The 13,853-nt window shown below is 54.8% G+C and overlaps 2 protein-coding genes across 4 annotated transcripts in view; both read left to right on the forward strand.

The window, feature by feature from the left end:
* GPC2 (glypican 2) overlaps positions 1-8,843 on the forward strand; it is an 11,690-nt gene extending 2,847 nt beyond the window's left edge. Inside the window, exons 2-11 of one of the 3 annotated variants that reach the window (XM_049638875.1) lie at positions 311-509; positions 1,189-1,347; positions 1,663-1,985; positions 2,801-2,881; positions 3,660-3,822; positions 4,041-4,171; positions 4,377-4,544; positions 4,649-4,788; positions 4,884-5,056; positions 6,042-6,651. In XM_049638875.1, coding sequence (XP_049494832.1) covers positions 344-509; positions 1,189-1,347; positions 1,663-1,985; positions 2,801-2,881; positions 3,660-3,822; positions 4,041-4,171; positions 4,377-4,544; positions 4,649-4,788; positions 4,884-5,056; positions 6,042-6,301 — 1,764 coding nt within the window. In that variant the 5' untranslated portion in view covers positions 311-343 and the 3' untranslated portion in view covers positions 6,302-6,651. Of the gene's footprint in view, positions 1-44; positions 510-1,188; positions 1,348-1,662; positions 1,986-2,800; positions 2,882-3,659; positions 3,823-4,040; positions 4,172-4,376; positions 4,545-4,648; positions 4,789-4,883; positions 5,057-6,041; positions 6,652-8,755 lie in introns of those variants that run through there. The other 2 variants (XM_049638876.1, XM_049638874.1) reach the window with 2 other exon arrangements.
* An 85-nt stretch (positions 8,844-8,928) lies between these two features.
* On the forward strand, positions 8,929-13,674 carry GAL3ST4 (galactose-3-O-sulfotransferase 4). Its single transcript, XM_049638880.1, has 3 exons — positions 8,929-9,066; positions 9,247-9,550; positions 12,247-13,674. Exons 1-3 carry the CDS (start codon positions 8,942-8,944, stop codon positions 13,279-13,281), a joined length of 1,464 nt encoding a protein of 487 aa, XP_049494837.1. The 5' UTR covers positions 8,929-8,941; the 3' UTR covers positions 13,282-13,674.
* The last annotated feature ends 179 nt before the right edge of the window (positions 13,675-13,853 follow it).

Here is a 13,853-nt window from a genome sequence, read left to right on the forward strand (position 1 = left end):
CCCCCCCTCTCCCCCCCCCCCCCCCCCCCCCCCCCCCCCCCCCCCCGACGAGCTTCCCCACTACATTGGCTTAATTTCTCCCTCTACCCCGCCCCTGAGGCCCGCTCCTTACCATCATTGGCGGGACCCCGCCTCGGACCCCGCCCCCTGCCCGGCTCCCAGCTCCCATTGTCTCCGCAGATGCCGCTTGGTCCTGCTATCGTGCTCGGTGTTCAGTTTTCTGAGGTAGCGCTCTTTTTCTGGCCGGGGGAGCGGTCGCGCGGCAGAGAACCGGATTCCCGAGTTCGGGCTGTTCTTCTTTCCTTCTTAGGACACACTTTGCAGAACCAGGGCTGCAGCAGCTATGTTCGCTCTGCCATCTCTTCTGCTTTTGCTGCTGTCTCTGTGCCCCGGTCCTGGTCCTGGACCCGGGAGTGAGGCAAAGGTCACCCGGAGTTGCACTGAGACCCGGCAGGTGCTGGGGGCTCGGGGATATAGCTTAAGCCTACTCCCTCCCGCAGTGATCTCAGGTGAGGAGAATGAGGAAGACTAGAGAATTGGGGGCGAGGGAGGGGGCGGGGGCGGCTCCCCCCGCTTCACAATAACTCTTCCTTTTCAGAATGACCGTTATAATAATCTTTTCATGCCATTGTCATGCCAATAATGTCTCTTCTCCTGAACTTACTAGGATCACAGTTATCCTCTCGTTCACATAATAGCTTTCTTACTCCACCCTCACACTAGGAATACCTTTCTAATAATTGGCACCTCCCCCCCCCCCCCCCCCCCCCCCCCCCCGTGTTTCTTTCTTCACATCTCAATTTGTTCCCTTCGGTGTTTCTAAGAGCCCCTTCTATGATAATACTTTCTTGCTTACCTAGTAACCCCACCCCTCCAAATCCCATTCTTCCATCGATGCTGTCTCTGTAGGTCCTTAGAGGCCTGAAGTGTGCAGTGTTGGGGAGGGTCACCTGAGGACACTCTGATCATTCATTTCGCCCATCACTATTTGATCCCATGACTAATGGCAGTGGACTTGGGATGGGTGATGGGACAATAAGGAGGGGATAGGTGGGATTGGGGGATAGACAATAGAAAAGAGACCAGACAGGTAGAAGAGAAAGGAAAATCTCCCAGACAGAGGAAGAAGGAAGGAATTTCTTGCTAGCACTCTCCCCCACCCCATTCTTCTATGTCTTCTCTGTCCAGGTGAGCACCTTCGGATCTGTCCCCAGGAGTACACCTGCTGTTCCAGTGAGATAGAGCAGAGGCTGACTTGGGAGACTGAGGCCACCTTCAGAGGCCTGGTGGAGGAGAGCGGCTCATTCCTGGTTCACACACTGGCTGCCCGGCACAGAAAATTTGATGGTGAGGAATTGGTGGTCCCCACACCTGGCCTCACCCCTCCTCTCTGTGCTCATGACCCCAGCAAACGTCATGTCTTCACTCCCTAATTCATCCCTAAGGCATCCGAACCCTGGCTTAGCCTCTCTTCAGCCTCCTCTCCAGGGTCTGTCCCCCACCCCTTTCCCAGCCTGCCCAGGTCTCTTGAGAGTTCCTGAGGCTCTAACTCACTCGTCTTTTTTCTTCCAATCCCCATCTCTTCCTGCCTCTGCCCTTCCAATTTTCCATCCTTCTCTGGCCTCACCCCAACTCACATCCCTTTCTCTGCATTTGCCACAGAGGTTTTTCGGGAGATGCTCTCGTCATCTGAGCACTCTCTGGCCCTGCTCTTCCACCGCTCCTACGGCCACCTGTATTCCCAGCACGCCCCTGTATTCACTGGCTTGTTCTCTCGGCTGCGGGACTACTATGAGAGGTCCGGTGAGGGGTTAGAGGACGCTTTGGTGGATTTCTGGGCACAGCTCCTGGAGAAAATGTTCCCCCTGCTGCATCCACACTACATCTTCTCCCCCGACTACCTGTTTTGCCTCACTCGCCTCGCCTCCTCTCCTGATGACTCTCTGAAGCCTTTTGGGGAGGCACCCCGCCGCCTCCGCCTGCAGGTGAGAGGCCCCGAGGCTTGAGCTTCAGCCACCTCTGACCTGGTGACCTCTGAGCTGTGCACCACTCACCTCCGGCCCAGTGACCACCCCCCTCATGCTCCAGTCACCCCTGACCTGGTGATCTCCTCATCCTGCATGGCAGATGTCTCTGACCTGGTGACCCCTAGCTTGAGCCCCAGTCCCCTCTGCCTGACCCAATGCTCTCTGGTCTCCTTTAACTGGGTACTCCCTCACTCTCATCCGGTGCCCTAATTTCACACAAATCCCTGACCCTTTCACCTGCTCTTGGCCCCTAGCCACCTTTCTGCCAACTGCTCCCCAGTCCTAATATCTTGACTTTCTCTGGTTCAACTAAACATGAATTAGGCACTTAATAGTTGAGACAGACTTTCATCTGTAGTATCTCATTTAATTGTCATAACCCTTGGAGGTAGAAAGTATTATCCCTATTTTATGGGTAAGAAAACTGAGCCTCCCAGAAGTTAAGTCTCAGAGCCAGTGGTAGAGCTGTGTCTCATACCCAGGTCTTCTGGCTTTCAGTTTATCGTTTGCTCTGATACATCGTTTCTCTATTTCCAAGCCCTGTAAAACACAATCTCTCTGTCTTTTCCTAAGCCCAGTTCCCCTTTATCCTTCTAGACTGCAATTCCTTTGAACCTGCTTCCCTGTACCACCTGACACTCCTAACTACCCCAACGTAACTCCACAAACCTGGCCCCCCAGTGCTTGTGCCCTTGGTTCAGTCTCTTGGTCCCTGTCTTGCCTGAATCATGACTGACCCTGTGGTTTCTCTCACCTTCTTTCCCCTACCCCAGATAACCCGGGCCCTGGTGGCTGCCCGGGCCTTTATCCAGGGCCTGGAAACCGGAAGAGATGTGGTCAGCGAAACACTTAAGGTTAGAGGGGACCTGAGTGTGGGCAGGGCCTAGAGAGGGAGAGGCAGAAGTAAGAGAGGCCCTATGAGAAAGAGTCAAGTGACACCTGGAGAGGTATGGGGTCTTCCCATATCAGCCCCAAGGCCCTGGGATCCAGGGTAAATCAGGAGGGGGGAGGCCAGAGTGAAGTCTCCCTTGTGTCATGATCCATGATCTCCTCTGACTCTCTTCTGCTCTCTGATGACTCCCCCCATCCCACCCCTGTCAGCTTCTGGTGGTCTGTTTATCTCCATAGCAGCCTGAGATTGAAGTAGTGCCTCTACCACTCCCCCCCCCCCCCCCCCCCCCCTGGTGTCTCCCCATTCCCCTGCTACTGAAGGCCAGATTCCTGCCTTGGCCTTTAAAGCCCTCTCTTCACCACCCATTCTCTCCCTGACCTCCCAGCCTTACCTCCTGCATCCCCAGTCTCCCCTCTTCCCAGCCACAATGGGCTCACTCTTCTCTTTGAACCTTTTCTCAGACCCCTCTTCCCACTGTCTCTCTAATTCCATACCCTTCAAGAAGCGGTATCTACGGCCTGGGCCCCTAGGAACCTCTCTCATCAGATCTTTGGCAGTTTTGAGGTCTTACCTGCTGCCACCTGGGGTCAGCAACCCTAGACATTCACATCCAGCTCTCCACAGAGAGCCTAGGGAAGGTGGGGTGGAGTATGTATTTGATTTCGCTCTGTCCAACACCAAACTTGTGTAAGTACAGCTACTGTGTTTGTGAATGACATAGTCCTGCTGTCTGCCCTCAGATGCCGTTGTCCGAAGGCTGTAGGCAGGCTGTGATGCGTCTGACCGGCTGTCCTCTTTGTCGGGGTGTCCCCTCGCTGCCACCCTGCCGGGGCTTCTGCCTCAACGTGGCCCATGGCTGTCTCAGCAGCCAGGGACTGGATCCTGACTGGGGGGCCTATCTGGGTGAGGGGATTCAGGAGGGTCTGGGAGGGCTGTTTGTGTTCTGGATGCTTTCTGGGTGGACTGGGGAGGGAGTTTTAAACCCTATTGAGTGAAGAAACTTTCATGTAAGTTTGCCCTCTCCAACACCTTGCTGCTTCCCTCCAAGACCCAGGTCGGGAGGATTTGTAGGGACATCTAGTCCCTCATAGCACCCTTTCTCTGTCTTCCCCTCCTTCAAGATGGTCTCCTGTTCCTGGCCGAGAAGCTCCAGGGCCCTTTTTCTTTTGAACTGGCAGCCCAGTCCATTGGGGTGAAGATCTCAGAGGGTTTGGTGTATCTGCAGGAAAACAGTGCAGTGGTGTCAGCCCAGGTACAGGGGCCGTGAGAAAGGTGGGAGTGTCAACCTGAGGACAGGGGGAAGACAGTGTGGGTGTGTCAGCTAGAATACAGGAGGTGAGGGCCTGGAGTGGGGGGACAGTGTGGGGTATCAGGGATACTGCGGGTGTTGGGAGTGGGGACACTGTGTGGCTTTCACCGCAGGATGACTGGGAGGGGGTCTTTTCCCTGGGCGGTAGGTGTTTCGGGAATGCGGGAATCCCCAAAGGGCACCGTCCCGCGCCCGCCGAGCCCCAGCCCCCCGGGAGGAGGTGAGCCGCCTCTGGACCCCGGCGGCGGCGGCGGGGGCGGCGGGGACGGAGGAGGAGAGGCCCACGACGGCCGCAGGCACCAGCCTGAACCGCCTGGTGAGTGGGGCGCGGGGGAGGGGCGGGGGAGGGACGGGGCAGCCAGGCTGGGTGGGTAGTGGGGGGCGTGCGCTCCAGCCCAGCCGCTCTCTCTGCTGGCCCAGGTGTGGGAGCTCCGCGATCGGCTGGGCCGGGTGAGGGGCTTCTGGGCTGGGCTGGCCCTGACGGTGTGCGCGAACCCCCGCATGGCGGCTGACATCTCGCAGGAGGCGGCGCCCTGCTGGACAGGAGCTGGGCGGGGCCGGTGAGACCGGGCGGCAGCTGGCGGGTGGGACGCGACTCCGGGGCGGGGCGGGCTTGGCGGGAGCCTGGGAGCCTTCGGGGCTGCTCTGCCGGCAGGTATTTGTCGCCTGTGGTCGCAAGTTCCCTGGAGCAGCTCGAAAACCCAGAGCTGGACCGTGAATCCTTGAGATCTGACGTCCAGACACGCAGGCGGCGGCTGCAGCTCCGGTTAGCCACGACCAGGATGAGGGCGGCCGCCCTGGGACGTGACATGGAACTGGAGGACTGGGGTGAGAGCCCCGGGTTCCCCGAGAGCCTCGAAGCTCCAGGCTTTCAGCACTCGGGTCTGGCCCCGCCCACTGCTTTCTGAACCCCTCCCCCCCCCGCCCCCACCGAGTCTCTACTCAGTTACTCATTCTCTCACTCCTTTGAACACGCGTGTACTGAACGCTTACCTCAAAGGTGAGGGGTTAGAAGACTGATGACAGGCTCTCCATCCTTAAGTTCACGGTCCAGTGGGGAGACACCAAAGCATTCCTACAGAATAGCGGGAAACCTCTTAGAGTAAGCAAAAGGCTGTGGATTGTTGGGGAGGGCAGGGAAGCCAGGTGGGGAGCCACTGAGCAGACTCCCAAGGTAGAGTTTGCCAGAGAAGCAACGCACGGACAGACGTTCATTTTTTTCTCTACTACTGTTTGTCTCTGTCTTTCATTTTCTCTCTTCCAACACCCGTCTTTCTGTCTGCCATCTGCTTCTGTGCGTGTCTATTTTGTCTTTTCTGTTTATCTTCTCTCCATCTCTCTGTTCTGTGTCTGTCTCATTGTCTCTCATTCCCAAGTCTGTCTGATCTCTCTCCTTGCCTTCCTGTCACTAACTTTCTCTCACCTCCCAACTTCCATCTATCTGTGTCTCTCTCTTCCTTGTCTCTCCTTTCTGTGTGTGTGGGGGGGGGGGGGGTTTGGTAATGTTTATTGGTTTTTGAAAGACAGACAGAGCATGAGCAGGGGAGGGGCAAAGAGAGAGGGAGACACAGAATCTGAAGGAGGGTCCAGGCTCTAAGCTGTCAGTGCAGAGCCCCATGCAGGGCTTGAACTCATGAACTGCAAGATCATGACCTGAACCAAAGTCAGATGCCTAACTGACTAAGCCACCCAGGCACCCCTTTTCTTTTTTTTAATCTCAAATTCTCTTCCTCCCCATTTACACGTCTCTCTCTCTCTCCTGTCTCCCATTATGTCTTTTCCAACCCTGTTTCTGATCCTCTCCCTCCTGCAGATGAGGAGGAGGAGGACGCCAGCGGTTCTGGAGAGGGACAGCACTATGCAGATGACTGGATGGCTGGGGCAGCAGCTGTGGCCCCCCCAGCCCGGCTGCCTCGCCCTCCTCGAAGGGACACTTCTGGGGGCAGAGGAGGAGGTGTCCTTGTCCGCCACAACCAGGGCAGGAGCAGGACTGGGGGGACATCTGTTGGTTTTCACACCCAACCCATCCTCATTCTCTTCCTCTCAGCCCTGGCCCTGCTTGGACCAAGATAACAGGGGAAGGGTGCCCTAGCATCAGAAGGGTTCATGGCCCTTCCCCTCCTCCCCCTCTCCCTCAGCTGGGTCTGGGAAGGAGTCGAAGGGGGATGCAGAGAGGTAGAGAAAGGGACTTTTTGGGTGAATGGCTGGGGCCCCAAATCCAGGAGATTACCGTTGGTGGGTTGGGGGTGGGTGGGTGTTCATAATATTTATTTTTTCATTTACAATCTGGGGAGGAGGGGCTGGGGGTATTTATTTAGGAAGAAGGTGTGTGCTTTCCAAGCACACCTCTATGTTGGGCAAGTTGTCAGCCCCAACAAAGAAAAGGGGAGGAGTTTTAGAGTTGCAGCTGGGGGTGGGGTTTGAAGGAAGTTGGAAGTGGGGAGGGGTGGGGCACTCTGTCTCAAAGGGACCAAGCTGGGTGCTGGTGGGGTGCAGGGCAGGGGACTGGGGTGTGTGAATAGGATGTCAGGATCTGTGGGCCTGGTTTCTATGGAGTTTTCTCAGTTATCAATTTCTTAAACTACAATACCAAAAATTTTTTGAAAAAGGGCTGTTCTCATGACCTCTGCCATCCACATCCTTCACAAGCTTCACCATTTCATGTTTCAGTGTTTGATTCAGGGTTTATTCTGCAAATAAACAGCTAATTTATTGGACTCTGTGTTTGCCTTGTACTTCTAACATCCCTCCCTGAGCCCAGGCTCCTGGCAGAGGCTTCTGGCCTCTCTTGGAACCTGCCCCCTGTCGTTCACTTTGGGCAAGTTGTCTGCCCTCTGGGTCTGAGCACCTTCATCTGTAAAATGGGGAGAATTGTAGGGACTGGCAAAATTCTTTCTGAACCTGAGGCATCATTAATATTACAAGACTGCCCCTTGCCTTCAGGGTGGGGGCCCCTATTCTCTGTGTCAGCCTGGGGCTACCTTGTCATGTCCTTGACAATGTCTGCTTTCAACTCGTCTGTTATTTTCTTTTTCTTTCTTTCTTTCTTTCTGTTGCCTGAATGAGTCTTTTGTTCTGAAGAAAGCAAAAAGGAAAAGGTAGAATTGATTCCTAAGTGTGAAAGGAGGGTAGAAGTGCTGTCTTCCAAGGGCGGGCTGGGTGCCCTGACGGAGAAGGAAAGATGCCGTGAGAGAGAGCCAGAGACACAATTAAAGACCGAGCAGCTGCAGGGACTGGCGGGACAAAGGGAGGGAGGAGGAGGAGCCTGGGCGCGGAGCAAGTTTGTGGGGAAAGTTGAGCACAGCGCGGAGCCGGGCGGTGGCTGGGGCGTGCGGGAGGGCCAGACCCCGATCTCCCTGCTGCTCTTCAGGTGGCCTGGTGAGTGGGCAAGTGAAGCCGAGGCCGCAGCCAGTGGAGGGACTCTCGAATTTATGGGGGGAGACCTGGGGGGGGGGGGGGTCACAGAGAGACCCTCGGAGGGGGCCAACAAAGGGCTGGCGACTGACTGAGCGGTCACCAAAGTTGGAGGGGACACAGGGCTGAAATGGGAGTAATGGGAGGAGACAGAGATGGATGGAAGGAATAGAAGAAATCAGGACACTGGAGGGAGTCCGGTGCGGTGCTGGATCCTGGGGGCTGTGTTGGGGGAGGGAATTAGGGGGTGATGCCAGAGGGGGCGGGTCTCTAGGCAGCAAGTGTGGGTTCTCCTTACCTGGGGTCACTCCTAGCTTGTCCCAGAAAGGGGTTGTCGGGAAGGGCTGTGGCCCTTGGTTGTGGCTGTAATCTGAAGGGGTGGGTCCAGACTCCCAGTTGATTAGGAAGCTGGGGCCTTCGGGGAGGAACTCAGAAGCTCAATGTTTGTATCTTTCAGTATCCTTATGTCGCAGAGTTTTTTTCTCTCTTTTTCCAGCTCCACCCTCTCCATCTTCTCTAGGTGCAGAGGGGATTGGAAAGCGGGCACAGGGGTGTTGGGGGGGGGTCCGGGGATCTGAGCTTCATAAGTCACCCGTCTCCCCCAGCTTTTCATACACTGGGGTCTGCCTTATGCTGAGAACGTTTCAGAAGAGAAAAGAAATGCCCGAGTTTTAACTCCTACTCGTGACAAAGTTGCTCCTATAGTTTGACCTCCCTGGGTTCAGCACCCTGTGCCTGTCTGACCCTCATTCCCTCCTTATGGCTGCCTTCTTGGCCTCAGAATGGGGTTCTTCATCCCCATCTGTCACAGGCAGAGGAACTCACGAGGAAGCCGGGCGTCCGGCTGATGTCCATCTCACTGTCACATGAGCAGATTGGTCTTTCTCCCCTCCTCTCTGAATCCCTGAGGCTCAGGGAGAACTGCAGGTGGGGGTCTGGGGAAACTGGAGACTGATGTCAGAGGAGTACTTGTGGGCCACCTGGAAGATCTGGGTGTAGAGAGCACATGCCCCTCCCCGCAGGCTCCCACTCCTGGTATGAGCTGTAGCAGCAGGAGAGAAGGCTTTACCCTCTCCTTAGACTCCCCTCCTTTCCCCCTCATTTCCCTTCTAGACGCTGACAGAGGCAAAAATCTGCTAACTCAGGGGGCAGACTCAACCAGGGCTGCGAGCAGGCCTGGGGAATGACCCCCCGATCTCCAACCAGCGCCTTCCACGGCTGCACGGCTGTCTCAAGCTGTCTCTGCCTCTGTGCCTGGCCCTTGCCCTGTCCCTCGATAGCATCACCCTTACCTGCCACATGGGCCCTCTGTCTCCTACCAGGACCATGCGCCTCTGGGGGCCTCGGAGCCTGGGGTTGGCTCTGGGAGTCTTCATGACCATCGGATTTGCCCTCCAGCTCTGGGGGGGCCCCTTCCAGAAGAGGTGAGTTCCCATCTTGTCCCAATGCCTGATAGATGCCCCCTATTTGCTCCTCCCCATGCCACCTAGGGCTGTGACTCTTGGTGACTCAGAGGAGGTTCCATGTCCTCTGTCTTTGCTCCACAAGATGCCCACTCACCTGCTGGTGAGGGACAGGAAAATTCCCCTCCCATCTCTCCCCAGGCTACCAGGCCTGCAACTCCGACAGCCCTTGGCCCCATCCCTGGGATCAGCTGTTTCATCCTGCCCACCCCGGCAGCGACTTGTGTTCCTGAAGACGCACAAATCTGGGAGCAGCTCTGTGCTGAACCTGCTTCATCGCTACGGGGACCGACACGGGCTGCGCTTTGCCCTCCCTGCCCGCTACCAGTTCGGCTACCCAAGGCTTTTCCAGGCCTCTCGGGTCAAAGGCTACCGCCCTCAGGGTGGAGGCACCAAGTCCCCCTTCCACATCCTCTGTCATCACATGAGGTTCAACCTGAAAGAGGTGAGGGGCATAGAAGGGGGTGGGTGGGACTGGAGAGAGATGGTCTCAGGCCTGTGGTCAAGACCACCAGGGGAAGAGGCCCCAGGCAAAAGTTGGTCCTCACTCAAAAGTTGGGCATGGGGGTCACAGTGATTCCTATTCTCCTCTCCTCAGCTGTCTCTTGCCTAGTAGTTTCTGGTAGCCAAAGTCCTGCTTTCTCACATCTGGAGCTTTCTGGTCTCTTTCCTTGGCCAGTTTACCCCACTGGTATCAGTGCCCTGACAACTCTGACTCCCCAGACTCTCCCTCCAGGGGCTTCTTGCTCTTCTTGGCCCTTTCTATTAACACTACCAGGGCCCCTGCTCAGCCACTGCCTTCTGACTACCTTCCTCTGCCAGATATTGAGAATCAGCTCCATGCCAAGCCCTAGCCCGGTCCTGACCCCCTCCTCCCCAGTTCTAAAGGGGAAGGTACGTGCGTGCACTCACGAGCTCATCCATACATACACAGGAACCCGAGAGCTCTCAGACACAGAAAATCAATGTGCAAATGACAACATACAGGGAAGGAACTTTTTTTTTTTTTTTTAATTTTTTTTTTTTTAACGTTTATTCATTTTTGAGACAGAGAGAGACAGAGCATGAATGGGGGAAGGTCAGAGAGAGAGGGAGACACAGAATCTGAAACAGGCTCCAGGCTCTGAGCTGTTAGCACAGAGCCCGACGCGGGGCTCGAACTCACGGACCGCGAGATCATGACCCGAGCCGAAGTCGGACGCCCAACCGACTGAGCCACCCAGGCGCCCCAGGGAAGGAACTTTTACTGAATACTTACTGAGTGCTGGGTTCTTACCTCACCATCACCTTGCCAGAAAGGCATTATAAGTGTCCCCATTACACAGATGAAGAGGGCAAGTTTCAGAGAGCCTAAGTGACTGGCCTCCTTCATAGAAAGCAGCAGAGCTAGGATCTGAACTTGGGCCCGTCTGCTCCAAAGTCAAAGCGCCTTCCCTGGCATGTGTGCATGCATATGTGTGTTTGTATTTGGAACTATGGGGAGAAGGTTCAGCAAAAGAGGTGGAGCTTTCTGTTGAAGTGAGTTTTAAGGAAAGGTTTGACAGAACTTTGTAGTAAGAATATCAGGTATTTAAAAAAAAATTTTTTTTTAAGTTTATTCATTTTTGAGAGAGAGAGAGAGACAGAGTGTGAGCAGGGGAGGGGCGGAGAGAGAGAGAGGGAGACACAGAACCCAAAGCAAGCTCCAGGCTCTGAGCTTTCAGAACAGAACCCGACGCAGGGCTCAAACTCATGAACTGCGAAATCATACCTGAGCCAAAGTCGGACGCTTAACTGACTGAGCCACCCAGGTGCCCCTTGAATATCAGGTATTTTAGAGGAAGCAGAACACCAGCAAAGCTGTGGTGGTGTTGGTGGCACGTGTGTAACAGGGGAAATGTGTGTAGGTGGCAGAACCCCAGATGCTCCCATGAAGCCAGAGCTGGAGAAAGCAGCTGAGGAGTATGTGTGGGACCTAAAAGGCAGTGGGGGGGGAGGGGGTGGTCACTGCTGGGAGTGACATGATGACAATGAGCTTTCAGGCAGGCTTCTCTGGTTTTTGACCTTCATTGTCATTACCATTCATCGAGTACCATGCGCTCCCACATTCAAGGTAAGGGTTAACCCAGATTTGAGATGCAGGAATGATGGCTCTGAGAAGCTCAATACCTGCCTAAAGTTACACAACTGGTAAATGGCTGAATTGGGGTTTATTCCAGGTTCACCTGATGCCACAGACTGTTCTTTGCACTGCTCTCCTCTGCCTTCAAAGAGACACTCAGTTCACAGGTGGTGCTCTGCGGGCATACCCACATTAGCAGAGCAGATTGGAGGTTGTTGTGAGGGGTGTTAGGTTCAGTGATAAGCTGTATTCAGAGGCAGAAACCCTTCAGGGAACCCAGGAGCTGGGTTCTGATGTGTATGTGCCTGTAGGACCATGCTAGGGAGTGGCTCAGCCCAAGTCTCACCTCCCTTCTTGCTGAGAAGTTGAATCACATGTCCCAGGCTTCAGGGTAGCAGCCTACCAAGTGTCCATAGCTCCCCAGTGCCCAGTCCAGGGGTGTCCTTTACTTTCCTAGATGCCTAGGAGCCCCAGAAATACCCTGTCTTTCGGCCATCCTGGGGTTGGCCTGCCCACCTGATGCCTATACTTGAGACAGCATTATGGTTGGCCCCTTTCCTCCCTTTTTGCTGCCAGTGACCCACTGGCACTCTGGGAAGAGGCCTGAGGCCAGTTCCTTTCTTGGAACTGTGACCAAGAGTCCCAGGGTAGGCACTTAATAGGTTTTTGTTGGAGAAGTGAACACGAAGTTTGATTCTTAGAGATTTGGTTCTGACCAAAGCCACACAAAAAATCCCAAGGAAATTAATGTTCTCAAGGAGCTTCCCGCGTTCCAGGTTCCTTCATATCCTTATCTCCTGTACCTCCATAATCATTTGGTAAGGTATGATTATCCCCATTTTGCAGATGAGCAAATTGAGTCTTAGAAATGTTAAGTAACTTGCCCAAGATTTGTCAGTTAGTGAAGGAAGATAGGGGTTCCCAGCAGAGCTTTAAGAAGGTGATTTGAGGAGTCTAGGGAATCAGCCAGCAATGGGCATGCTCTTAGTTTCTTCCTGGTCCACTTCTTTCTCCCTATGCCTGTTTTCTCTCCTCCACAGGTACTCCAGGTCATGCCCTCTGACAGCTTCTTCTTTTCCATTGTCCGAGACCCAGCAGCTCTGGCCCGCTCTGCTTTCTCCTACTATAAATCCACCTCATCAGCCTTCCGCAAGGCACCATCATTGGCTGCCTTCCTGGCCAATCCTCGAGCCTTCTACCGGCCTGGAGCCCGTGGGGACCACTATGCACGCAACTTACTCTGGTTTGACTTTGGCCTCCCCTTCCCCCCAGAGATGAAGACCAAGAGAGGGAATCCTCATCCCCCTAGAGACCCCAAATCCCCACAGCTGAATGTTTTGCCTTCTGGCGCTGGCCTGAGAGCCCACTATACCCTGGATCCCAGTGCTCTCCTCCATCCTGCTCCTACAGTTGCTGGTGGTCACAGCCAGACATCCAGCCATGCCTCTTTGGATTTGGGGTCTTCATCCTTCATCCAGTGGAGTCTGGCCTGGCTGGACTCTGTCTTTGACCTGGTCTTGGTGGCCGAGTACTTTGATGAGTCACTGGTTCTACTGGCAGATGCCCTGTGCTGGGGTCTAGATGATGTGGTGGGCTTCATGCACAATGCCCAGGCTGGAGGTGAGCAGGGCAGAAGCGCGGTCAGCAGTGGTGGACTGACTGCTGAGGACAGGCAGCTGACTGCACGGGCCCGAGCCTGGAACCACCTGGACTGGGCTCTCTACGTTCATTTCAACCACAGTCTGTGGGCACGGATCAATCAATACGGCCAGAGCCGGCTGGAGAGTGCTGTGGCCGAGCTCCGGGCTCGCCGAGAGGCCCTGGCTAAACATTGTCTAGTGGGGGGTGAGGCTTTAGACCCCAAATATATCACTGACCGTCGATTCCGCCCTTTCCAGTTTGGGTCCGGTAAGGTTTTGGGCTATGTACTTCGGAGTGGACTGAGCCTCCCAGACCAGGAGGAGTGTGAGCGCCTGGCTACCCCTGAGCTACAGTACAAGGACAAGCTAGATGCCAAGCAATTTCCCTCAACAGTCTCTCTGCCCCTTAAGACTTCAGGGCTACTCTCCCCGTAGCCATTAGACTACTAAGTTTTAGCTTAAAAGCAGCTAAGCCACAAGGGCAAACATGTTGAGTATGGGGCAGCCAGATGCCGTTTCTGTTTCCCTCTGAAAGCATGTTTGTGCCCTAGACGATGAGTGGAACTTTGCACAGATGTGGGCACCAAGTCCTCCAGCCTGTGTGGAGGAATTCCAGCAGTACCCCTCCCCCCAACTTTGCCCCTTCCCCTTTCCAAACCCCTGGCAGGTCCCCATTGCACTCTCAAAAGTCCCCTGGAGGAGCAAATCATGGAGTAAGCCAGAAATAACTTGGAACTTGTGGGTTGGAATAATGCGTCCATTTCTCTATGAATTATTTGGTTCCAGACTATGCTCATTTAACTGTGAAATGTTTGTGAATGAATAAATAATTTGAACCTTTGACTTGCATTATGTAGGGTGGAAAGGGGGCGGGATGTTCCATCTTCCCGGGAGAAGCGGAGTTGCAGGGGGTCCTTTTAATATTTCTTCTCTAAGAAACCTGTCTTGTCTCCCCTAAAGCCTTCTTACTGCAGCCTAACCCCAGCCGGACCCCGCCTCTCTCCCCA

This window comes from Panthera uncia, chromosome E3, assembly GCF_023721935.1.
Source record: "Panthera uncia isolate 11264 chromosome E3, Puncia_PCG_1.0, whole genome shotgun sequence".
In the NCBI taxonomy this organism is placed as follows: Eukaryota; Metazoa; Chordata; class Mammalia; order Carnivora; family Felidae; genus Panthera; species Panthera uncia.